We start from the raw sequence: 18018 nt of genomic DNA on the forward strand, positions 1-18018 counted from the left end.
CTTCTCCGGACGGTACATATCGTCATGAACGTGCCGATTATAGACGGACAACTATATACAAGTAGTTGATTAAACATATATGAGTTGGTCTTATATAATTTAGTAAAAACAAAATTATTTGGAAGTAAGTACATATATTGTTGCAGTGATTGATTGAGAAGATTTGTTTTCTTCATAAAATCAGAGGCGGATACACGAACTCGCGTGCCCCATATCAGTGTGTTTAGATTACGGGTTATATATTTTGCACATTGCAGTGTGCACAATTTTTTAAAGATCGATAGGGAGATGCAATTAAATCAAAGAAAACAACCAAACAACCACATTGTTTCTGTTCTGATGTTCTGGATAAATATGTGAGTTGGTCTAAATTCAGAAAGGGAAAAAATATATTTGCATCAAGTTAAAAGAAAAAAAAAAGGCAAAATTGGTTATATAGCATCGAAAGTTCACGCTTTTGATTTTATAGCACCGAAAGTTACCGGTTCACTTTAATAGCACCCAAAGTTCACCATGTTCCCATTTTTAACACTTCCGTCAATTCTCGATCGTTTTCCGTCTTGATCCAGCCACACACACGATATGACGTTTCTACCCCTCACAAGTACAAGTATAATGCATGTCAATGAGGGGTAGAAATGTCATATCATGCGTGTGGCTGGATCAATAACGATCAAGACGGACGGAAAAATTGACGGAAGTGCTAAAAATGGGAACAGGGTGAACTTTGGATGTTATTAAAGTGAACCGGTAACTTTCGGTGCTATAAAACCAAAAACATGAACTTTCGATGCTATATAACCAATTTTGCCAAAAAAATATGTACGGAATAGAAGTGAGTAGTGAATAGTGAGTAGTGAGAAGTGAATATATATTTGCTTCTGATCTTTGTTAGAAGTATACAAGTGAAGGGAAAAAAAATCAAAGGAAGATATTCATCACAGAAGTCATGCCCAACTCCAGAGTTCAGACTAATGTACTAGGACAGTAGCACAATGCAAAGTATAAGAATTTCATACAGCTTCAAATAGCTAGATGGATAACTTCTCTCTTCTTTTTCTTTTTTACTTTGTCGAGATCAATTCATTCCTGACAAAATTTTTATTCTTCCATATGTTTGTTTGTTTGTTTGGATCAACTTGTTTTCTCATGATTTTTCATATAATAAATGATTGTATTAGAAAACTATCAAGAAACGATATACATAGTATCAATAAAACTATCACTTATTCAAACATAACATATTTATGCATTATGAATCTATGGTGCTTCAGATCGAACAAATTGATCATACAAGGATCAGATCATGTTACAAAGATTAAGGCTTCATCATAACATTGTTAATATGAAAAGCTTAAACAGTTAGCACCCCCATCAAGTTCTGTTTGAATCCACAGTGGAGGTTTTACCTTAAAACATATCAACTTGCTGCAAGTAACTTGACACTTTCAGTTTGCTGCAGCTGATGCAATGCCTCTTTCAGAACACCCAACACATTCTGTAGCAGTTGTGCTTGCCACAGCTGATCCAAATTAACAATTCTCACACTATCACATTCAAAGATAGCAACATTGACCATGGATCGGTAGCGCAGGTTTGAATTGAATTTCTTCTCCTACATGTCACCGAAAAAATATTTAGTTCCTGCAACGAAATAAAAACGATGGAAATCTTTACAAAATAAACTGCTGATTTGCAATATATGATAAAGAATAAGAAGACCATTGACCAAACCAAGGGTTGCTTGTTGCATGATTTAATTCTTGACAAAACTGCATTTAAAAGTTAGATTCTTATTTGTCGAAAGCGCGTTTTTGTTTTCTTGGAAGAAGAGAGACGAATCCCTCAGTTTCAGATAGTTAAACCAAAACAAAATTGCATGAAAGTCACTGTACATGTTTGCTTACGCTGATCCCATATATATGAACATGCTTGGAAACAGCATCTCTACATATAACTAAATCCAACTAGTATTATACTCCAAATTTGCATTGACTTGGGTGGCAAGAAATGACCAAGATAAACCAGTATTATCCTGTTGATTTAAGACTGAGCCTGTGAGGTATATATGCAATTTTAATATTCCCTAAAAAATAGGTATAAATATGCAGTTTTCATACCAGTACACTGAGTAAATGGCAAAGCCAGTGACCACAAAGCACCCAGCCATGCAAGAAGCATTAGTCCTTGCAATGAAGGTCATACCAAGCATCATCTTCCTCGCAGTGGCAGTGCAGGATGCAGCTTCTTCTGGGTACAGTCTGTCGTTGCCAGGATGCCCTGATAAGTGCGGAAATGTTTCCATCCCCTACCCTTTTGGCGTCGGCCCCAGCTGTGCTGCAACCAGCATCAGCAGCTACTTCAATCTCACCTGCAACAACACCTTCAACCCACCACGGCCTATGGTTGGGGACTCTGAAGCACTCGTCGAGGTCACTGACATCTCACTGGAGCACGGCGAGATGCGGGTGCTCAGCCCTGTCTACTACATCTGCTTCACGGCAAATACCACGTTCACCAAGTTCACTGAAGGGTATGAGCTGAAGCACACACCCTTCCTCCCCTCCCCGTCGCGCAACCGCTTCACAGTCATCGGTTGCAACACCCTGGGGCTCATCGGTGGCTACAAGGGAACCGTGAGCCACTATGTGACTGGTTGCTACTCCTATTGTGAGAGCATCAACAGCACATCTGATGGGGCGCCATGTGCAGGGATGGGCTGCTGTGAGGCCGCCATACCGACTGACCTCACCGCCTGGGGGGCGATGTTTGAGATGAACCAGAGCAAGGTATGGAGCTTCAACCCGTGTTTCTATGCCATGGTCAGTGAGGTTGGGTGGTACAGCTTCCAGCAGAAGGACCTTGTTGGCCACCTTGGGTTCATAGATGACAGAGCTCAGAGGGGAGCACCTGTTGTGGCTGATTGGGCCATTAGGAATGGCTCATGCCCGGAAGAGGGGAAAGGCATACCTGGTGATTATGCGTGCATCAGCGCAAACAGCTACTGCATGGACGCGAACAATGGTCCAGGGTACTTATGCCAGTGCTCCAAAGGGTATGAGGGCAACCCTTATCTTCTGAACGGCTGCCAAGGTTAGGTTCATACTTAAACTGGTAGAATTCTATACCATGCACAGTGTTAATTCAGGTAGAGTTTGTAAGCTATACTTCTACAAAATCATATGAACATTCATCAATAGACAGCAGTTCTACATGGTTTCCACCATAATTCAGCATGGGACTGGAAAAAGAAACAGTCAGCTTCATTTGTGGGGTAGATTTTTAATTACAAAGTGAAAAGGTCATTTTGGAACAAGTATTGAAAGGGGAGTTATAGCATTCTTAAGTAAATTGGCTGGTTGACTTTAGCTTACCTATGATAACGAAATTAATATAGATTATATAGTTCATACAAATTTGGTCTGAATTTTATGAATGGATGTTTTTGTTCCTATCTTCAGACGTGGATGAGTGCGCATTGCGTAAGCAAGATCCCAAGTATGAAGATATGTATCCATGCAGAAAAGGAATCTGCCACAACACACCAGGAGGATACTTATGCAAATGCAAGTTAGGGAAAAGATCTGATGGTACAAATTATGGATGCCGGCCTCTGCGCACTACAGCCGAGAAAGTGGTTATTGGTAAGGTCACATCTGCAGATTTTACTTCTGTTTCACCTACATTAGGATGTTCTTCTACTCAAAGTAACACTAATACTATGGCAAGAAGAATACTAATTTTGAACACTACCTAGAATTGTCAATAAAAAATAAATTTAAGAAGTTAGTAGCAGAAAATTATTAGTATCAATATTCTGACAGAGATAATTTTAAAGGCACCAGTGTTTCGGCCATTGCGCTAATGGCTTTGGCATGCGTGTTGGCCATGCAAGTACAAAGGAAAAGGCATAAGAAGGACAAAGATGAGTACTTCAAGCAAAATGGAGGTCTAAAGCTATATGATGAGATGAGATCAAGGAAGGTAGACACAATCCGCATACTCACTGAAAAAGATATAAAAAAGGCCACTGACAACTACAGTGAAGATCGAGTTCTTGGAATTGGAGGTCACGGAATGGTCTACAGAGGAACTTTGGATGACAACAAAGAGGTAGCCATAAAGAAGTCCAAAGTAATTAACGACGAATGGAGGGAAGAATTTGTCAATGAGATAATAATCTTGTCACAGATCAACCACAGAAACATTGTGAGGTTGATAGGATGTTGCCTGGATGTACATGTCCCCATGTTGGTCTACGAGTTTGTCTCCAATGGGACCTTGTCTGAGTTCCTCCATGGCACTGATCGTAGATCATCAATCCCCTTGGACATTCGCCTGAAAATAGCCACACAATCAGCAGAAGCTCTAGCATACCTGCATTCATCAACGTCTCGCGCGATCCTTCATGGAGATTTCAAATCGGCCAATATTCTTTTGGACGATCAGCACAATGCAAAGGTTGCAGATTTTGGGGCATCAGCACTGAAGTCCATGAACGAAAGTGAGTTCATCATGTTTGTCCAAGGAACTTTGGGTTACCTTGACCCGGAGAGCTTCATTAGCCACCGTCTAACTGACAAAAGCGACGTCTACAGTTTTGGGGTGGTTCTGCTGGAGCTGATGACAAGAAAGAGGGCAATCTATGCCAATAGCATCAATGAAAAGGAATCATTGTCCTATTCTTTTCTCCTGATGTTTGATCAGAACATTCACCGGAATATGCTGGACAGAGAAATTATGGATAAAGAAACCATGGTTGTGCTCGAGAAACTTTCCATTCTTGCCGCCAACTGCCTGCGACCAAGAGGAGATGACCGGCCAACAATGAAGGAAGTTTTAGAGTGCCTACAGATGATAAGGAGACACCCAATGCACGGCGCTAGTGATCACAAAGGAGACAGCTATGCACATCACAACTATGAAGGATCGCCATCAATGGTTGTTCACTTGAATGAGACCATATACGAGAGCATTGAAACGTCCAGATTGGTTGATGATCTTGTGAGATGATGAAGAAGCTTGTACCAGCACGTTAATTCTTGTGTTGGCGAATGTCATAGTAAATACTACTTGGTTTAGCCAACTGCTGTAATTATTGTTTAAGCAATTTGTTCCTTGTTTGTGGCAATGATGATCTCTTCTATTCTGAATAAATATTCAATTGTATACAGCCAAGTTGATCAGATTTCAGAAGCAAAGTTACCTGAAAAATAAAATGCTTTGAATTGCTCCCCTTAGCCTGCAGCCACGATGCTTTGATCTTGTAAGATGATGACGAAGAATAACTAATCTTGGGGATCATGAATTGATTCCATTCCGAATAGAACGAATAAATAAATAAAAATATTCAGTTGTGCAGTCCGATTTGATCAGAACTAGAGTAGAGTTACCTGATAACCTCGCCTGAGGTCGCAATGCTTTGGAGCTGGAGCGCCCGCGTCCTCTCCCACCACAGGCCGCGGCGGCGTCTCTTCCTCCCGCCGCCGATTCAAACTGCGACCGCCGCCACCAATCGCGACTGCCAAGAAATGCTGGTCCTCCGGTGATCTCCGCCGCCGCCGCCACGAAGGAGGGAGCCGCCACCTGAGGCACACCACTGGACCCATGCCCGTGGCTTCGTCTTGGAAGGGCCGGACCGGGGGGCCGCTTTCCGCCGGCGGCGACTCCACCTCTCCACGCCGCCGCGGTGTGTGGCCGGCGGTGTGGGCGAGAGACTCCATTCCGTCACCCGAGCGGATTACGAGAATACCCTGAGCGTATTCTAGTTTTCAAAGCGTAATCTAGTTTGACGCTTTCAACAGGCCCAACGAAAATGGGCCTCAATGACGAGCCATGGGCAATTTGGGGCCTCATCGGTTACTAACGGTTTATTTATTAGCGATAAAAATAATTTATACGAAAATTTTTATATACATGTATTCTTAGCGAATTAAAGTCAATAAAAAACTATGTTAGAATATTTTAAAATCATCTTTTAAATTGAATTTTAAAATATAAATTTGGCATAATTTGTCTTAATTCTTTTTAGGTGGTGTTCTTTTTTTTAATATGAAGACGAAGTTTTTTATGCAAAACGAGGTGGTTTTAACGTATGATTAATTGAGTTTTAATTATTACAAACTTGAAAAATAGATTAATATGATATTTTAGAGCAACTTTCATATAGAAAGTTTTCGCACGAAACGGACCGTTTAACAGTTTAAAAAGCGTGCCACAAAAATCTTAATCTTCATCAACTCTTGTTAGAAAAAAGGATGGGACCTTAGTACAACCGATGGGACTCCTGAAGTTATAGTTCCAGAGACTTCTAAACTCCACGGTAGGACAATATCAATATGGAGTACTGTAGTCCAAGAGCCTCATCCGTTCCATCCTGAAAAGCAACTTCAAATCGACGACAGTAAATTTTACGTCCTAATTGACTATCACAAATTGTGCAAATGCCGTTGTGAAGATCAGTTTAACAAACCCCATTGAGTAATTTTGGATCCAGTAAAACATTTCAACTTGCTGCAAATAGCTTTGAGTTCCCACTTCCAATTTGCTGCAGCTGATGCAAATGCCTCTCTCAGAACTTACCAGTGGTGCTTGCAACAATTCACCAAATTATCAGTCAGATTATCCTTGCCGTAGCAGATTCCTATTTAACAATTCACACCTCCTACCTAAAATATGATTGGAGGGCACGTAGACTACTGCTACTGCTTGATTAGTTGCGACTATGCTAAAGTTTCTAGTTCTATAAAGGCATCACCTGTCCTCTCCCAAGATAAGTTACTTTTTTGGTCGGTTTAAATTTAATTTATATGGCTTTCTTTCTACACACATCTCTCATCTGAGTGAGACATGTTTTAACGCGGTGGTTGTGAGAGTTTCAGATTAGAAGTTCACATCGAAAACCACATTGATTCTCAACGTGATTCTAATAAAAAGGTTGCACTGATACTCCGCATATTGTAAGCTTGTATTCTCACCGTTACACAAAATGAAATCTAAATTTATGTATAAATACTAAGAAAAAATTGAGAAGTAAAAATATATTAAACATACATTTTAATAACTTAACTCAAAATTCAGGTATTAATATAATATGATAACTTCAACTTCTCCCAAAATTCAGTATTAATATGACCATCTAGATCTAACAACTTCCCTTTCCACTTCTCCTTACCAGGATAAAGGAACAACTTCCACCCCTCCAGAATTAGAGTATCTATATTGATCTGATTAGAGTGATAATGTCCTCCCAATTGAAACATGGTGCTACTTTGCATTTCTCCAATGTCTCCAAACAACTAAATAACTATTTACATTGTCTGAAAAACAACTAAACAATTATTGATCTTATTAGTTGATTGACCCTCTATGTTTATTTATTTACTTCGATGCACTATTTATATAAGCATAGGCTGAACCGAAATTAAGCGCTGCAATATAGTTTCAGCGAGAGGGTCATCCAGATTTTGTTCTTCCATATCATCCCGATTACATGCAAGTGGCCGAGATGACCTTTCAGAAAGAGTTGAGAGATGGAAACGATTAGAAATGATTATATTCTTGGGCATGCATGTATGATGGGCAAGGTTTTTTCCAAACAAAAAAATGCTACTGTGTCTTTCACTTTTTCGTAATACTTAGCACTAAGCTGTTGAGATGATTCCTGTCATGTTATAAGTGTTTTACTGAACCTTACGATCTCCTAGGGCAGCATGGATTAGAATTTAGGCTTGCAGCACCTGATTCTAACTTAAAAATCCACCTTCTCATATTGAAAATTAGAGTGCATTAATCATAGAGGAGTAGTTTCCAGTCGACTTTTTATTTCAGTATTTAATCAACTACAATACATGTCAAAGTTAGGTACTAAAACTTTACACATTTATGCGGAGTGGATTTTAATCCCTTGATGAGATATCCCCTCGTTGTTTGCATGTCACTTAAATTGTTATGAAAAAAATTGAGAATATGTATTAACATGTGATATATCACTCCACAAACATGCAAGTTCAAATTTAACTTCTACATCTCGCAACGAAAAAAACAAATTAACGGATAAACAAATTCAACTTCATAAATATAGAAATTTACGTACAATTTTCAGAAGAAATAAAAAAAATGGCAAAATTTATCCCAGAACAACAAAATTTGTGTAATTGGCTAGGAGACATCGTAAAATCGTGTCGCTGCTGATGGACGCCACAAAATTCGTATAATTTGTTGTAGGACACTCGAGACAATATTTTATCATTTCCATGCAAAAATAGGAGAGATAAAATTCAAATATACTTTTGTCCAGCCCTATCTAACCCCATTGGCATGAATGGTGGTGGTAGCGATGGTGGCTTGGACGGCGGCTGGCGAGGCCGGTGGCGTTTGCGACGGTGGTCGGCAAGTCCGGCAGTGGCAACAGCTTCGACGGCGACGGGTAAGCCCCGCAACAGCTTCAACGGCAATTGGCAAGCTCTGTGACGACAGCTTTGACGGTGACTAGCAAGCCCAGTGTCGATGGCTTCGACGGTGACTGATAAGCCCGCAACGGCATTGACGACAGCTGGCAAGCCCGGTGGTGGCAGCTTCGACTGTGGCTGTCAGCGGCTTCGATAACGACAGGTGAGCCCTGCGGCGGCGGCTTCTATGGCGGCTAGCGAGCGGCACTGTAAAACAGGTGATGTCACCTGTTTAGGGCGATTTTGTCTTTTTTAAATTTCTTTCCTCTCTTTTTACCTAGAAATGATAAAATATTGCCTTGGATGTCTTATAACAAATTATATGATTTTGTGGTGTCCATCGGTAATAACGCTGCTAATTACACAAATTTTGGGTGTAGGGACAGGGGGCAAGAACATAAGAGATTGTTCATGTATATGTGATGCGCTTGTTATTTATTTACAAATCTCGCACCATGATCTAATTTTTCATCCTTTTCTTCATCAGAAGACTCGTTTGTTTTTAGTGTGCTCCACTCCAGGTAGTTAGGTACCAGGTACAGGTTGAATAATGAGCAGTGAGTAACTTACGGAAGTACGAGGACCAAATTCGAATCCATGGCTCGTAATTCAAACTAAAAAATTCACATCAAGCTCTTGATCACTGCTAGAAGTATAATATCCATATGAAGGCAGAAAAAGAAATTATCAGAGGCGAATATATATCTTAGAATTTGCACCATATCTAAATGTTTAGGTTGCAGGTTATATCTTTTGCACATTACAGCATCGTGCACTGCTAGAAAAGATCGACGGTAAGGAGATGTAAATCAAAGAAAAGAACCACCATTGTTTTGTTCTCATTCTAAATTTAAAAGGGAAAAATATTTGAATATGAACGGAATATAAGTAGAAAAACACCAGATTGGTAAGAGAGAGAACTTATAGTTGTCTCAGATGTATGTTGGCATAATCCCGCTAATCTGTTTGTTATACTTTTATTCTCTCATTAACCAGTGTAAAAAAAAAAAGTAAAAAACTAGAACACAAACCTATCTTAAGACTGCATTGTTATCCATTAATTTAACTTCGAATATGCCAACCTAACATAATAACTCTTACTATGTATGGGAAGAAATAAATCAGTTCAAAAACAGAAAATAAACTAGTTTTATTGCTTCTAATTCGACTTTTATTATTAGATGAGAGAATTTGAAGCCACACTATGCTTCTAATTCGACTTTTTTTTATTAGACTATGTATGGGAAGAAATAAATCAGTTCAAAAACAGAAAATAAACTAGTTTTATTGCTTCTAATTCGACTTTTTTTTATTAGACGAGAGAATTTGAAGCCACACTATGCTTCTAATTCGACTTTTTTTATTAGACAAGAGAGAATTTGAAGCCACACTAGCACATACAAAGTTACATCTAGAATTGAATAGAAAAACCGCCAAGTTGCATCTTTAATTGAATAGAAAAACAGTTGGAAAAATAATAATGTTACATTTGGTTTTCTGCAATCCCTCGAAAAACTTCTACGTATATTTATTTGCTTCCATGTACTATAGTACCATGCCATTTATATGCCTGGGTCGAACAGGCTGCATATGTATCTATCTAAATATTAAAACAGAAATTAAACTGCAGTCTAGTTTCAGTAAGGTCATCAACGTTGTGCAGCTTGATTTCTTCCATGTCCCATATGCATGTTTAAACCACAGAGATCGAGATGATTAATGAGAGATCGGGTCATGCACTTGTTATATATTTCCAAACGTTCTAGTGTGATTTAATTTCATCCATCCCTAGTTCAGAAGCCTCATTTTTAGTGTGCTGCACCCCAGATAGTCAGGTCAGGTACCTGGTACAGGTTGATTTCCATTATTAATTAGTGAGTACTTGCTGTGCCGCATATAGTACGAGGATCAAATTCAAATCCATGGCTAGTAATCCAAAGTAAGAAATTTACAGCGCTCCTGATCACTGTTAGAAGTATAATCTATAAATTGCAAGTGGAGGAAAAAAATTCAGAGGAAGATATACACCTCAGAACTCATACCCAACTTCAGAGTTCATACGCTAATTGTCTGAGATATTCAGGCATCGGTGTTAATTGGAGTCGGACGATGACTATTTGTGGAAATGAAATCTTCTTTCTGGTCCAATACAAATAAATAATGTGCAAGTCATTGGTATACATTGGAAAAACAACGGCTTATGAACGTTAAATTTTCGAAACTTTGGTAATCAGAGAGTGGGTTGGCTTTATATGTGCTCAGAATTTAGGAGCTGATTAATTAGCTGAAGCTTTCATCGTTTTCTCCTTAACTAAGTCAGCCTTAAATAGAGCATCAGTGGTTCCAACTTCCGAGAAAACTCCATATGTAGGAAGCTGGGAAGAACCTATATATCAAAGTGAAATTATAATTACTAAAAGATAATGCAAAGTCAGAGAATTCACTATTCATTCAGCCATGATAAGAATGTAAGATTGTGCTACAGCTAATGCAAAGAATCATCAGATCAGTTCATAGAATAATTCTTGACACAACACGCAACATAGCGGAAGGAAGAGAACTGATTGATTAGTCACCACACCACAGTGCCACACACGTAGTCTAAAGTCTAGCAAATTCAGGTCAAGGCTATCAAATTTAGTCAAGAGTTGACTTCAACTACATAAAGAAAAGAAAACCTTAACATCACCTTTGAAATCACTCAACTCAAATAAACATCAACTTTCTTGCCGGCTAAGGAACCAAAATGTCTGATTTACTAAACTTTTAAACACAAAATGATGTAGTAGTACTTACCAACCGCACCAGCTGAGCTTTTCAATCCAGGTGAATGCATAAATTTTTCACATTAAGGAAATGTACGGGGTAATTGTTGCCTGCATAGCTTTTTTAATCCGAAAACGCGTACGGGAAGTAGTCAACCTCTTGTTTCAATTGATTATGATACCCATCCTATTTTCAGTTGCAGAATGCACTTCTTAATTAAAGCAAAACAGAATGCAAGGTAAAGTTTCCTGTCAAATGCTGATCTCACCAAAGCTAGTTAAGTAACAATCGTTGAAATCAACTCATATGTAACAATATCCATTTGATCAGCATAAGAAAACACTACATCTGCAATGGAATAACGGAGTTGACCTTACTTCTTTAAAACCCTATTACCTGTCTCAATCTAGTATAGATAATCACATAATAAAGCAACGTGGAGGTTGCATAAGCATGAACGTATTACATGTCCAAGTCTAGTATAGTTAATCACATAATAGAGATACATGGAAGTTGCAGAAGCATGAACTAGTATCACCTGTCCCAGTCTAGTACTCTAGTATATAATCACATAATAAAGAGACATGGAAGATGCAGAAGTATGAACTAGTAGGTTCAAAAATAGTGACATACCTCCAACAACGCAACCATGCAACTCATGCAAGAAGCATCCGTTCTTCTCATGCTCATCGTCTTCCATGCAATGGCGATATCAACCACCACCTCTGAACCTGCAATTTCATTGCCAGGCTGCCCTGACAAGTGTGGTAACGTATCCATCCCTTACCCATTTGGCATCGGCGCTGGTTGTTCTGCGACCAGCCTGAGCAGCTACTTCACCATCACCTGCAACGACACCTTCCAGCCACCACGGCCTATGGTTAGAGACCTCCTATCAGAAACAGAGGTCATCGACATCTCCCTGGAGCGTGGCGAGGTGCGCGTTTACGGTCCAGTCAGTTACATCTGTTTCTCATCAAACACCACCATACCAGAGAACCATACCACAGGGTTCACCCTGGAGGGTACGCCGTTCGTCCCCTCCACCACCCGCAACCGCTTCATGGCCATCGGCTGCCATACCCTCGGCATCATCGGTGGCTACATGCACAGCAACTCTAATCTGTATGTGGCTGGCTGCTACTCCTACTGCCAGAGCATCAACAGCACATCCAACGGTGCTCCCTGCACTGGGATGGGCTGCTGCGAGACCACCATCATCCCAGACCTAAAGGACTTCGCAGCGATCTTGGTGATGAACCAGAGCGCGGTGTGGGAATTCAACCCATGCTTCTACGCCATGCTTGTGGAGGCCGGATGGTACAGCTTCAGGCAGCAAGACCTCGTTGGGCACCTCAGGTTTGTCAATGGGAGGGCCAGCAGAGGTGTGCCTGTCATCCATGACTGGGCCATCAGGAATGGCTCCTGCCCAGAGGGGAAGAAGGTGCCCAAAGACTATGCCTGTGTCAGTTCAAACAGCAAGTGTGTGCAAGCAAGTAATAGCCAAGGGTACCTGTGCAAATGCTCTGAAGGATATGAAGGGAATCCTTATCTTCCCGAAGGCTGTCAAGGTAAAGTACAAATAAACTTGCTCTAGATTATGATTTGGAGATCAAGATAAACAACTCCAGGAATAACAACATAACCAGAACATAATTATAGCCAGCTTCAATGCTGCTGCGTAATAGTTATTCTTTTTCTTTTATGAAAACACAGTGAGGGAGTCTCCCACGGTATATATTAAATTCCAGAAGTTTATATACAAAAGGAAAAAGAGGAAAAGCAAAAACAAAATCGAAAACAAATTACAGATGATCAATCCATGATTGAACTAAAGGTCTATGAATCTCTCTGAGCCTAGATAAATGAATCAAGTCCAGCTTTAGATTTCTCTTCCAAGAAGCAACGGAAGGCTGAATACCATGAAAGATCAGTCCATTTCTTTCCTTCCAAAAATTCAATAGTTATTCTTTTTGTTACTTGATCAACCTTTTTTCAGCTCCCGTAATAAGCCAAAATAGTTTATGCTTTGATTGTATTATCCCAAATACATACTTGTCTGTTTCAATTATATTCAGACATAGATGAGTGCAAGCTGCGTAAGGAGGATCCCAAGTATAAAGAGCTATATCCCTGCAGACATGGGATGTGCCAGAACATACCAGGAGGCTATTTGTGCAAATGCGGGGTAGGTAAAAGACAAGATGGAACAAACTATGGATGTCAACCTGTGCTTAACTATGTTGAACTAGTGGTAGCAGGTAAGGACTTCATCTGAGACTCAGAGTGTATACCTTTGGGTGAAACTAATGAGCTTTTTCAGGTTTATGATGAGTTGATTCATCTTGAAAAATCATTCTGCAGGCCTCAGTGTTTCCGCAATTGTGGTGATGGCTTTGATATGCTTCCTGGTCATGAAATTACAAAGAAGAAAATATAGGAAAGAAAAGGAGGAGTATTTCAAACAAAATGGAGGTCTTAGACTATTTGATGAGATGAGGTCAAGACAAGTTGACACCATTCTTATACTTACAGAGAGGGAAATCAAGAAAGCCACAGAGAACTATAGCGATGATCGAGTTCTAGGATGTGGTGGTCATGGAATGGTCTACAGAGGAACTTTGGATGGTGACAAAGAAGTTGCCATAAAGAAGTCCAAAGTAATTGACAATGACTGCCGAGAAGAATTCGTAAATGAGATAATAATATTGTCACAAATTAATCATAGGAACATTGTGAGGTTACTTGGTTGCTGTTTGGAGGTAGATGTACCGATGTTGGTGTATGAGTTCGTTTCCAACGGAACCCTCTCTGAGTTCCTTCATGGCAATGATCACCGAACACCAATCCCACTGGATCTTCGACTGAATATTGCTACACAATCAGCAGAGGCTCTTGCTTACATTCATTCATCAACGTCTCGCACAATTCTGCATGGGGATGTTAAATCACTCAATATCCTACTGGATGATGAATATAATGCAAAAGTTGCAGACTTTGGAGCATCAGCACTGAAATCCATGGATAGAAATGATTTTATCATGTTCATCCAAGGAACTCTTGGGTACCTTGACCCTGAGACTTTTGTCAGTCACCATCTTACTGACAAAAGCGATACCTACAGTTTCGGAGTCGTTCTTTTAGAGATCATGACCAGAAAGAAGGCTCTGTACAATGATAATTTGAATGGAAATAAGGCGTTATCTCATATTTTTCCCTTGATGTTCCACCAGAAAAGGCACTGTGATATGTTGGATTTTGACATGATAGACGATAAAGTTATGGTAGTACTGCAGAAACTAGCTGAACTCGCCATGCATTGCCTGAACCCAAGAGGAGATGATAGACCAATGATGAAAGAAGTTGCAGAGCGCCTACAAATGTTGAGGAGACTCCACATGCAGCTTGTCTCAAAATCGAGTCCTACCAGAGTGTCTTGCTCGTATGAAGGATCATCAATGTCTATTCCATCAGACCCGATGAAATACCAGAGCATGGAGACAGCCAAGCTGGTACTGGATGCAGATATTGCAAGATGAGAACAGTATATTCCTTTCATCGAGTAGAGTAATAAGTTTCTTCTGGTGTTGCAAAGTCACTCTTTATATATATTAATTCTTTCTTATGGCTAACACAGCTGTAGTATGTAGCATGTAATTGCACATCAATTCTCATCAACTATGATGTACCATGCGAAGTGAGGTTTTGGTTTTCAGTCATAATGATGAACTATTAAAAATAGAACATTTTGATATTTTTTTTCACTATCAGTTAACCAGATCAAACTACACCATCAAAGTAGCAAACCATATCCAAGAATGCCTGTTTCAACAGATTCCACATGTCCAGGTAACACATGAATAACCAATTAAAAAACATTGTGTCTATGGCAAAAGGAAATGCTACTAGTGTAATCTACTAACTCAAATATCTAGATTATCTCAGCCATTCTGGAATCTGGATAAGATTCCCTTTGCATATCGATCCAATTGTTGATTGATTAACATTGGCCCTGAAATGTAAAGGTGGTGACACATCTGAAGCAGGTTTTTACCTGATCTGAACTCCGGAGTTCGCATCCGGTGCCCGAAAGAAACTTGCTTCGCTTGCTTGCTTGATCTCAACCACCGACTCCCCCCTCCTTCCCTCCGTCAATCCATCCAACCGTGGGCGCGACCAGCCACCCACCGGAGACCCCGATCGCGTCGCCGTCGCGAGCCAGTCGATTTCCCAAAGGAAGATCCTGATACCCGAAGAAAGATCTCCACGATCTGGATGAGGAGGAGGCAGCAACGGAGCGAGTCCCAGTAAAGGGGAGAGCTGAGAGCAGCTGCGGCGAGCGGGAGGAGGGAGGAGAGTGGCCGGCGGCGGCGCGCCGGCGCCGGGAGAGCCACTCGCCGCCGTGACGGCCGAGGCCTATAGAGAAGGAATTTTTTTCATTTTTATTTTTTTTTCTTTTAATATTTACAGAAATAATCTATGGGCGTAAAAAATTACAAAAATAGACCCTGCCGCTCTAGTGGTGGGCGGCAAGCTGACGTGGCAGACGGCGGCTCGACGGCGCCGTCTGCTGCCATCTGCGAAAATTGCATTTAGCCCCTTGCCGGCGGCAAGGGGCTAAATGCAATTTTCGCAGCATTTGGCTCGTAAGTTTTGCATTTGGATCCCTTGCCACCCTACTAGAGGGCGGCAAGGGACCCAGATGCAAAAAGTACCAGCCAAAAAGTATTAGGCCCGGGCTGGCTTTTTTGCATGGGGGCCCAGGTGGCAAGGGTTTTCGTGCAAAAAAAAACCCTCTCTCTCTTGTCTGCCGTCACCGCCCGTCCCTCCCTCGTTTGCCACGTCAGCTTGCCGCTCTAGTGGAGGGCGGCAGGGTCTATTTTTGTAATTTTTTGCGCCGATGGATTATTTCTGTAAATATTAAAAGAAAAAATTTAAAAATGAAAAAAATTCTATAGAGAAGAAACAAAAGGCCCATAAATTAACCGGCCCAACAAAAATGGGCTGCACGCATAGGTCTCAATCCCATTAATTGGGCCGCACGTGATCGTAATATCCAATTACGGCCCATAAAATGGGCCGCACGATAGTCGAAAAATGAAAAAACGTCTATTTTGACTCCCTCCGACTTTTTCCTTCGAAATATAGCCCGCACCTGAGGTGTAATCCTGTTATTGGGCCGCACGTGATCGAGATCTCGTTCTGGGACTAACTAGTACGAGGCCGCACGTGCGGAAGCCACAATCCCCATTGAAGCCGGCAATCCTCGCCGCCGCCGTCAAATGTGGCGCAGGTGCAGCCGGGGGCCTTCGTCCCCATCGCCGGCGAAGCTTCCGGTGGGCTTCCACGATGCCACGGCGACGTACGGCGGCGCACAATCAGGGGCGAAGCAGGATTTGAGATTAGGAGGGTGGAGTGAAGATAAACCATGAGACCGAATAACTAATATTGATAGCAAATGAGGTCAAATAGTCACCGTCAATAACAAGCGATGCATAAACTAGTCTTATAAGAAAAACTTAAATTTTAGCTGTTTAATAATATCATTGGAAGTTTGAAACTAGTCTTTATTGCTAAATTCATTTAGAGACCTCTTACGGTACTTGGGAGGTATGACCGGTACCTCCCAACATTCTTCACATCAACCGTTTATTTTTTGAGGGGTAATTTAGGAAAAAATAATGTAAACAAGGTCAGTTTAGTAATTGTTTAAGCCAAACCATCCCTAACTAACTTCTCAACTCGATCCTATTTTACCGCTATCCTACATCTAACTCCTCTGCTAGCCATGATCTGCTGCTCGTAATTCTCATCTCTAGCTCCTTGTTTGGGCACCTTATTTATCAATTTTGCCGTCTACATACATATACGTACGGACTACTGCCACTAATCTAAAACTAATATTCCCATCTAATCTAAAATTTGATTCTGTGTAATGATTCCCCTCCTGTAATCCATACGTATGCGAGCGAGAGGTAGAGAATTTTTAATCCATCTTCCTTCCGCATCATCGGTAACTATGATGGAAGTAAATCACTCAGTTTTACGTCCTAACCCAGCTCGTCTTTTTTCTTCCACCTCCGATCGAAATGATTTTAAATACCCTAGTGCGCTACAATAAGGTGATCATAACAACGCAGAAATAATTAACAAACCCTGGAATATGTACTGGAATAGCGATGATTCAAAGTGATGATAAAAGCCAATTACCATTATAGTCTCCTAGCTTTTATACCTGGCCCACACTTTTAAGTACCTTTGCACCAGTACCTTCCATCTTAGTTTGTTAGATTAAGAGCCATCAACGGCTCTAATATATGCCAAGCATAGTAGAAAGTCTCTTTTACTCTATATTAAGGTTAGCTAAGATAAGTATTTATTTATTTTATTTTGTGTAGCTTGAAAATATTATCAGTTTAGTTAGTTAGCAAGTCTAAAAATATTAGCAAGAAACATGATCTACAAAATTAGTTTGTGATTTCTCATCTTTTTCAAAGTAAAAATAGATGATATTTATTTGTGAGATTATTCAATAGTTTACATTAAATGAATGAGACTTTCTACGATGCTTGGCATATATTAGAGCCGTTGATGGCTCTTAATCTAACGAACATGGGGGTGTAGTGGTGGTAGTGTTTGCATAGGGGGTGTTGGCACCCTTTGGCACCCCCCATTGCTGCGCCACCGGCACATCATCAGCTGGTTTGGTTTGGTTTGCTTCCCTCTCCCTCTCTGCACTGTGTAGGAAATTTTATATTCAACTCGGGCAATTTCCACCAAGCTAGTACTAATTTTCCATGCG

The 18018-nt window shown here is 40.6% G+C and overlaps 2 protein-coding genes, 1 long non-coding RNA gene and 1 pseudogene across 6 annotated transcripts; 2 read left to right on the plus strand and 2 right to left on the minus strand.

The window, feature by feature from the left end:
- Nucleotides 1-664: 664 nt before the first annotated feature.
- LOC127758244 (uncharacterized) lies at nt 665-5740 on the minus strand. Its single transcript, XM_052283869.1, has 3 exons — nt 5394-5740; nt 5207-5263; nt 665-1615 (listed from the first exon to the last, which is right to left on the minus strand). The coding sequence occupies exons 1-3, from the start codon at nt 5721-5723 to the stop codon at nt 1421-1423; spliced, it is 582 nt and encodes a 193-aa protein (XP_052139829.1). The 5' UTR covers nt 5724-5740; the 3' UTR covers nt 665-1420.
- On the plus strand, nt 2136-5013 carry LOC127758245 (wall-associated receptor kinase 2-like). The gene is made up of 3 exons (XM_052283870.1): nt 2136-3093; nt 3462-3644; nt 3839-5013. Exons 1-3 carry the CDS (start codon nt 2136-2138, stop codon nt 5011-5013), a joined length of 2316 nt encoding a protein of 771 aa, XP_052139830.1.
- A 4106-nt stretch (nt 5741-9846) lies between the features above and the next one.
- LOC127757723 (uncharacterized) lies at nt 9847-15665 on the minus strand. Of its 4 annotated transcripts, none has more exons than XR_008013521.1 (5): nt 15271-15665; nt 13750-14146; nt 13511-13624; nt 11850-12779; nt 9847-10836 (listed from the first exon to the last, which is right to left on the minus strand). It is a non-coding gene; the product is annotated as an uncharacterized LOC127757723 (long non-coding RNA). The 4 variants fall into 4 exon arrangements; XR_008013522.1 differs by having other exon boundaries at nt 11850-12607; nt 12730-12779; nt 13511-14146; XR_008013520.1 differs by having other exon boundaries at nt 11850-12641; nt 12730-12779; nt 13511-14146.
- Nucleotides 11808-14926, plus strand: LOC127757722 (wall-associated receptor kinase 5-like; annotated as a pseudogene).
- Nucleotides 15666-18018: the final 2353 nt, after the last annotated feature.

This window comes from Oryza glaberrima, chromosome 12, assembly GCF_000147395.1.
Source record: "Oryza glaberrima chromosome 12, OglaRS2, whole genome shotgun sequence".
Lineage (NCBI taxonomy): Eukaryota > Viridiplantae > Streptophyta > Magnoliopsida > Poales > Poaceae > Oryza > Oryza glaberrima.

Bases quoted from the DNA above. Each gene is read 5' to 3' on its own strand.
- LOC127758245 (XM_052283870.1), top strand. From the start codon at position 2,136: ATGGCAAAGCCAGTGACCACAAAGCACCCAGCCATGCAAGAAGCATTA. The intron at 3,094-3,461 runs GTTAGGTTCATA...TCCTATCTTCAG, and splicing joins TCTTCTGAACGGCTGCCAAG to ACGTGGATGAGTGCGCATTG. The intron at 3,645-3,838 runs GTAAGGTCACAT...ATAATTTTAAAG, and splicing joins AGCCGAGAAAGTGGTTATTG to GCACCAGTGTTTCGGCCATT.
- LOC127758244 (XM_052283869.1), bottom strand. From the start codon at position 5,723: ATGGAGTCTCTCGCCCACACCGCCGGCCACACACCGCGGCGGCGTGGA. The intron at 5,264-5,393 runs GTAACTCTACTC...TCATCTTACAAG, and splicing joins ACCTCAGGCGAGGTTATCAG to ATCAAAGCATCGTGGCTGCA. The intron at 1,616-5,206 runs GTAACTTTGCTT...GGTGACATGTAG, and splicing joins CAAAGCATTTTATTTTTCAG to GAGAAGAAATTCAATTCAAA.